This window comes from Neophocaena asiaeorientalis, unplaced genomic scaffold, assembly GCF_003031525.2.
Source record: "Neophocaena asiaeorientalis asiaeorientalis breed wild unplaced genomic scaffold, Neophocaena_asiaeorientalis_V1.1 scaffold79, whole genome shotgun sequence".
Classification (NCBI taxonomy): Eukaryota; Metazoa; Chordata; class Mammalia; order Artiodactyla; family Phocoenidae; genus Neophocaena; species Neophocaena asiaeorientalis.
This window is the reverse complement of record NW_020175402.1, coordinates 5,523,030-5,531,055: the sequence shown is the minus strand read 5'-3', so window position 1 is coordinate 5,531,055 and position 8,026 is coordinate 5,523,030. Positions and strand designations below refer to the sequence as shown.

At 37.7% G+C, this 8,026-nt stretch overlaps 1 protein-coding gene across 1 annotated transcript in view; it reads right to left on the bottom strand.

Annotated features, from left to right (window-relative positions):
• Nucleotides 1-2,058: 2,058 nt before the first annotated feature.
• Nucleotides 2,059-8,026, bottom strand: part of STX12 (syntaxin 12) — a 35,801-nt gene continuing 29,833 nt past the window's right edge. Inside the window, exons 7-9 of the mRNA XM_024766904.1 lie at nt 7,030-7,102; nt 4,867-4,949; nt 2,059-3,572 (exon numbers count right to left, since the gene is read on the bottom strand). Coding sequence (XP_024622672.1) covers nt 3,480-3,572; nt 4,867-4,949; nt 7,030-7,102 — 249 coding nt within the window. The 3' untranslated portion in view covers nt 2,059-3,479. The remainder of the gene's footprint in view (nt 3,573-4,866; nt 4,950-7,029; nt 7,103-8,026) is intronic.

Sequence of the window (8,026 nt, the reverse complement as noted above, 5' to 3'; positions counted from 1 at the left end):
AAGATGATAAATGTAAAACATTCAGCATAGTAAATTGCTTGTAGCAAGGGCTCCAGTATTATCCCACAAATGACCATTCACATACAGAGCACTTCCTCAAGCCTCTAAATTCCTGCAGTATACTGCCATTCCTGGCCTCAGCTTCTTCAGTTGTAAAGTGATGCAGCTTTATAGATGAGTGGTTCAGATATTCGAGATGTCATGGACCAGGGGAAAATAAGTATTACAGGGGTGTCAACTTTTATTTTGCCAACTGAGATTTTTAAATGAAGACTGTCACCTAACATCACCACCTTTTCATAATCTTTTTAAAAAGTGAGAAGGCCATTAGCTCAGATTCAAAGATGGTACTTTAAAAAGCCCACTATGTTATTTTTCTCATTTCTCCATGGACTGTAAAAACTTGGTCCTTAATCAGAGTCCCACATTAAAAATTCTATTATTTCAAGTTTATCTTTTAAAAATTAAGTAGTATATTGTTAATCAAATTTCATTTTGGATACGTATTAAAACGAACTACTCAGTTGGCCTAAAAGCAGGATCAAGGGTTGGAATTAAAACCTTTCAAGCTATTTCCTGGCTAAATGGAGATTCTAAAGTAGTAGATGTAATTCATAGTACTGGAAAGCAATACTGAAAAATTCCTTGAAACCTAGGGATACGCTAAATATGCTTAGAAAAGGGAGGAAGCAGGTGATTTCTAGCCCTAGGAAACAGGATAGAATGAAATCTGAGTGAGGTTCTGGTCTGCATTTAGTGACCAAAAGCAAAAGCTTCATTCCCATGACTGAGAACTGCCCCTGAACAAAAGAAGGGGGAAAAACCCAAAAAACAAAAAAACTGAATGGAGGAGGCTCGGTATGTTTTAGTTTGCACTGACTGAAGCATGATTTCATTTTGATATTTTTTCCCCAGTGGTGCAAGGCAGTGTATCACCACCCCTTAACAAAACAAAACAAAACCTACCCAGGGAGCATTGGTCTAGCAGCTAGCAAGTTCTTGTTCTGGAACATTCGCAGAGGAAGTGGCCAGCATGACACCTCTACTTTACCCTATACTACAGTACTACTGTTTTAATTCACTTGAAGAGAAAATATTCTATAAAGAAAGGAGAAAGAAAGAGAAAAGGAAAGGAATACAGAGACAAACATACAGTTGGTATGTTCAGACCACATCCCTATGGTCTTTATAATCAAAGAATTTTATAGCTTTAAGAGAACTACTGAGGAAACTAGGGGCCTATGGGTTAAATAACTTGTCCAAATACCTGCAGTAAGTTAATGACAGAGCTAAGATTCCCCAGGCCTTCTGTACCCCAGTCTAGTTTTTGACCTCCAAACCAATGTTTTTCAACCATGGTTATACCTGAGAATTATCTGGAGCTTTTAGAAGTCTCTATACCCAGGCTATAACCCAAACTAACTAAATTAGAATCTTGTGGCACGGTCACCTAGGTATCAGTATTTTTTTAGTTTCTAATGTGAAGCCATGGTTAAGAGCCACTGCCCTAAACCATGGTGCCCTAAAGGTGGACAAAGCACAGTCAAGGAGGATTCTGTGAACAGGTTTGTTAGGACCACTTAGCAGAACCTCTTGGTGACTACTACAAATTCCAGGCCATTGAAATTCTAGGCCAAGGTCATATTTGCTACCCATGACTACTATTACCACCACCATTGGATAACACAGAACAGAACTATGGTGGCTTCATTTTACCCAAACTGAAAGGTTTCATGTTTTTTTGTTTGTTTGGTATTTTTTAACAGTCAAGACTTTTTTCTTGCCTGGAATGTTACAAATGATGTATTCAAGTCCAACCGTAATTTAGAGCTGAAGGGGCAGTGATTGTATAACCAAGGAATTACCTCTGAAGCTGCTGCTTGGGCCACTTGATGCCCCAATAGCTCTATCCTGTTCCTCAAGGAAAGGACCTATTCCACCCCTAAACCAATCCTCACCTGATCTCCAGTCTTCTTGCAGGTCTCAATTTTTCTCTGGACAGCACATTACCCAATATCTACTGCATCAGGATGTTAACTCATAAAAACTTACTACAAAAGCTTTTCAAATGTTTATTTGCCTTATATGGGTGGAACGCTGCAAGAGTGCAAAGAAACTTATGCATTTAGCCCTGTTTCCCTGCTGTTCACATTAGTTTAGTAAAAGAAGATTAAGTAACATTAAAGGGAATGGAAGAAATAAGTATAAATATATCCAGGGTAGTGAGATCCTCTGATTCACTAAAGGATGAACTGAAATCGTTGGCCCAATTCACATTTATGTGAGAGCCTAGAGAAATTACTTTCCCTTTAACTTCCCTACACTTGTGAAAAAGGGGAGTGGACAACATTTATGTTACAAGACAGCAATCTTTTATTGAAACATTTTTTGTCTAAAACTATGCATGGAGAGATTAATCTCTTGTTCATAAATTAGGATAAGTCTAACATCACTATTCCAAACCAGTATTATTTACAAAAAAGAACCTTTGCTTTATCGCCAGGTTCACAGGACTAAATTTTAAACCAACTTCAGTCTAGCTTTTAAAATCTTCCTGCCATCAAATGCCCAGCAAACCTTATTAGGGTATGGGGCAGCCTTTTGACGGCAACATTCATCATTTACCAGGAGTGCAGAACCACAACTGAGCAACAACAACAAAAGATTAAATCATTCCAAACAATTCCTATTTGCTCTCCAGAAGAACGCTTTGTCTAATTCTCCCCTTCTATACAGACAGGTGGGAGAGGAACCCCACAGAGAATCATAATGTTAATTAAACTCTTCAAAAAGTGAACAAGATCATTTAGTGTATATATGGATGAATTGCAGTCGATGACACTAGCAGATAATAAACTTAAACCCAGATTAACACACACCCCAACAGCTGGCCAGCTCAAATAGTTACTTCTCATTTAATCTGGATCTGTGCAATTTTTTATTCTCTAGTTAAATACATTGCCAAAACCTTTCAAAGCATATAGGGGGCAGGCTTCTAGAAATTCAAACAAATATTAAATAATAAAAAATGCTGGCTTATTATACAGTTTCTGACAGACTCCAATATGCTGGGTGACAGAAAGTAATTCTATCTCAGTTGCTAGTAAAAAGGTAAATCTTGTATGTACATAGAAAGACAATATTACAAGACTATAGTGTTACCTACCAAAACAAGAATATCTAGAATGTAATTTTCAGTAAACACTTGGGACGAAGGGCAATCAGAGTATAAGAGAAAGCAAAATCCACATAAATTAATTCTTAATTTGAGAAATCAATAAAATGTATACATAAGTTGATAAATACTGTCTCCACAGGTCACTAATTCCAAGGACTAGTTAGTAGTTAGTTTCTAACTAAATTATTACAGGACATTCTGGTGTATTCTGTCTTCTTGTGATCAGTTTGTTCTGGCAAGACTCCAGCAAGCACTTGCCCTTGGAAACAGCTCAGCAGGAGAAGGCTCGGAGGCAATCACTTCATTTATTAACTAGCCACAAAATAAGTCCCAAGATTACAATAATCACTGACAGGACAAGCACCAGGATACAGATCTTCTTGCGAGATTTTTTCTGAGGAGAGAAATATGTAAAGAAGACACTCATGAAACAAGTAAAAAATGTTTCAATCTAAGACCCCAAGAGTGCTTCATCAATCTGCCTCCTGGTAATTCAAAATTAACTCTATCCATGTATGACTATGCGGACACCTTCTCAAAAATCTCAAATTACCAGTGCTAGGCAGCAGCGCAAGTTCTAATTCCAGGCTCCCAAATACAATTTTGCAAAGGAACTGTTTATACGTATGTTGCTAGGCATTATTTGCAATAAAATAAGTTATCCATACATGTGTATTTTAATAAAGGTTTTATACCTAGTATAAAATTTTGTTCACTGTAAAAACTACACACGAGCAGAAGAGAAAATAATCACCCACAGATAATAAAACAGTTGACATTTTGATTGTATTTCCTTCTGATCTTTTATCCATGCATGTTGTTATCTGACATAATTGGGACCATACTGTATGATGTTTGATGTTTTTATCACTTAATACATTAGCATAAAAATTCTGATATTATAAACTCTTCATAAACATCTTTTAATTCCCACATAACATTGAGTGGATGTATATAATTTACTTAATTGTTCCTTTACCGTTGGATATTAAAGTCATCACTCAGTTTTAAAGGGAAACACTATTATTAAATATGAATTTCTTTAAGAACAGTCCCAGGTGAAATACAGCTATCTTAGGAACATGGTAACTGACTGAATGCTATTTATTTCTAAAAAGCCATGCAACACCAAATTGAGGAGAAATGAGAGAGACCTCATTCACAATATTTGTAAACTGAGGTAAAGACCCAGATAAAAGTCATAAAACTATAGTTTCAACTCATATGTAGAAAAATATCACTTTACAGAAAGTGGAACAATTAACCCCTATTTATTCATACGAAATAACTCCAAAATGATAAGCCCCTATTAATTCATAAATAGCTGTCGGAGTTGATTCTTTGTCCATCCTCTGTGGCAACAGTCAACATATCTGCAAAGTTCTACTTTGTACCTATTACTATCCTAATTGAAACAAACTTCAGCTGTTTAGGTTATAAACGTAGGCTTATACCAGATTAGGTATCATGCTAGCTTACATGGTTAGCTTTGCAGCTAAGAGGCTTCTATGTCAGTTTATTCAAAGTTTGATGCCTTTTTGTAGATCTCTCTGCAAAGAAAAATACTAAAAGTGGAGCTGGGACTGCAATTATGACTACCTGTCTCCAGCTTAAGTCTAAGCAAAAGGCTGCAGCTGCTCTCAAAAAGTCTACAGCACACAGTGACTTTCTTTAGTACCTGCTTTTACCTGATAGTAAGCAGCTCGCTGTAACTGATCAGTGGCTCTTTCTACATGCACCTCTGAGCTTTCCACATTGGCTTCTATGCTGTCTGCAAAAAAGAAGGGCAGTGGATGTTTTACCACACTCAGATGTCTCAAGACTGCAAACTGAAGACAATTATGATGCTGTGGGTCCTGGTTCATCACCATCACTCCAACTATCCAGGCATGAAATCAAAAGTTACTAACTCCATAAGAGAATAGCCCTATTCTTTGGAAATAAATACTGGGGTGGAGGGTTATGAAGTATATAACTCACCCACAAATGGTTCAGAAAAAAATCAGGTATATACATAGAGTGAGAAAGAGGGCAAATAAAAAGCAAGTGGGGCAGAACGTTAACAAGAGGTAAATCTGGGTAAAGTTTATAAAGGAGTTCCTTATTTTTTATTTATTTAATTTATTTATTTTTGGCTGTGTTGGGTCTTTGTTGCTGCGCACAGGCTTTTCCTAATTGTGGCGAGTGAGGGCTACTCTTCGTTGCACAAGCTTCTCACTGCAGTGGCTTCTCTTGTTGCGGAGCAGGGGCTCTAGGCACATGGGCTCAGTAGTTGTGGCTCACGGGCTGTAGAGCGCAGGTTCAGTAATTGTGGCGCACGGGCTTAGTTTCTCCACAGCACATGGGATCTTCCCAGACAAGGGCTCGAACCCATGTCCCCTGCATTGGCAGGCGGATTCTTAACCACTGAGCCACCAGTGAAGCCCAAGGAGTTCCTTATTATTTTCATTTTTGCAACTTTTTATAAACTTGAAACTATTTCCAAATAAAAAGCTTTAAAAAAAAGGGTTTCTAAGCCCATAGTTGTGCAAGTTTCTGGAGATAAAAACTGGGAAGCTGACAGCTAATATTTCCCTAAACAGCCAAAGACTTACCAAGAGGCTATGGCAAGTGAATGGAGCTGACTATTCATGGAAGCCTCATTTTAACTTACACATTTGACAACATAAGAAAATTGCTAAGAAAATGAATTTAATGATTTTTAAATGGTATTCCAAAATCCCTAAGACACATCTTACTGACTTCTTTGCACATCGCTGTAACTGATCAGTGGCTCTTTCTACATGCACCTCTGAGCTTTCCACATTGGCTTCTATGCTGTCTGCAAAAAAGAAGGGCAGTGGATGTTTTACCACACTCAGATGTCTCAAGACTGCAAACTGAAGACAATTATGATGCTGTGGGTCCTGGTTCATCACCATCACTCCAACTATCCAGGCATGAAATCAAAAGTTACTAACTCCATAAGAGAATAGCCCTATTCTTTGGAAATAAATACTGGGGTGGAGGGTTATGAAGTATATAACTCACCCACAAATGGTTCAGAAAAAAATCAGGTATATACATAGAGTGAGAAAGAGGGCAAATAAAAAGCAAGTGGGGCAGAACGTTAACAAGAGGTAAATCTGGGTAAAGTTTATAAAGGAGTTCCTTATTTTTTATTTATTTAATTTATTTATTTTTGGCTGTGTTGGGTCTTTGTTGCTGCGCACAGGCTTTTCCTAATTGTGGCGAGTGAGGGCTACTCTTCGTTGCACAAGCTTCTCACTGCAGTGGCTTCTCTTGTTGCGGAGCAGGGGCTCTAGGCACATGGGCTCAGTAGTTGTGGCTCACGGGCTGTAGAGCGCAGGTTCAGTAATTGTGGCGCACGGGCTTAGTTTCTCCACAGCACATGGGATCTTCCCAGACAAGGGCTCGAACCCATGTCCCCTGCATTGGCAGGCGGATTCTTAACCACTGAGCCACCAGTGAAGCCCAAGGAGTTCCTTATTATTTTCATTTTTGCAACTTTTTATAAACTTGAAACTATTTCCAAATAAAAAGCTTTAAAAAAAAGGGTTTCTAAGCCCATAGTTGTGCAAGTTTCTGGAGATAAAAACTGGGAAGCTGACAGCTAATATTTCCCTAAACAGCCAAAGACTTACCAAGAGGCTATGGCAAGTGAATGGAGCTGACTATTCATGGAAGCCTCATTTTAACTTACACATTTGACAACATAAGAAAATTGCTAAGAAAATGAATTTAATGATTTTTAAATGGTATTCCAAAATCCCTAAGACACATCTTACTGACTTCTTTGCACACAAATACTGTCAACTCACCTTCATGTTAAAGGTATCAATAATACATACCAATGAGATCACCTTGGTCATGGATCATCATTGCCAAATCTTTAAATATCTGATTGACATCCAAAATATCAGCCTAAGGAACACAAAAAAACAATTAACATTAAGCAACATGTTAGAAGATTCATTTCCTCCACTTACCTAAAGTTTTGTCTAGTAACAACACGTGTGTTTTTAAAGCTTATAAATCATGTTTTCTCCATAAACAGAAAATGAAAAATAGTTAATTATTAACATCTACTAAATGACTACTATGTGCCAAGTACTATACCAGGTAGGTAATTAAAAGCACAGTCTCTCGGAGCCTGACTGTCAGCTACAGAGGACTGTTAGTCCTCCAGTTTTGTTGTCCAACCTTAAGAACTTCTCTGGACCTCCCCTCTAAAATGTAGACAATGACAGTACCCATCTCATAGGGTTTTCAGAAGTACTAAATAAAAAGTTCTTAGAACTGTGAAATAACCACTTCATAAGGGTCAGCTATTATTAACTATTACTTAATTGGTCCTCATGACAACCCAATGAGACATGTATTATCCCCATTCTACAGAAGAGAAAATCACGGCTCAAAGGGGTTTAATGACTTGTCCCAAGGTCTCACAGCTGGCAAGTGGCAGAACTGAGAATTAAAAGTTCATGATCTTTTGTTACTATGCCTCCTTGATACTTGAATTAATCATTCAGTAACTCTATGAATTAAGTATCTTTGAGGATAATGAGGCTCAGAGAGGTTATGTAACTTGTCTAGTCATACAACTCGTCAGTGAGGAAACTAAGCATTGCAGCCAGGATTATATCCCTAAAGCCCACGCTCTTTCAAAGTGTACTGCCTCTCAGAATGCTATAATAAAAAATGATGCCTTCAAAGCAATGACTTCCTAATCATAACCTGCAAGAATAGTTCTTGCCAGAACCTCAATTACTTGCTAAGAGTCTACTATAGTTGGGAGAGTCTGCTAATTGCTGTGAATATAAAAGGGCTTAATAATAGCTACCAGGG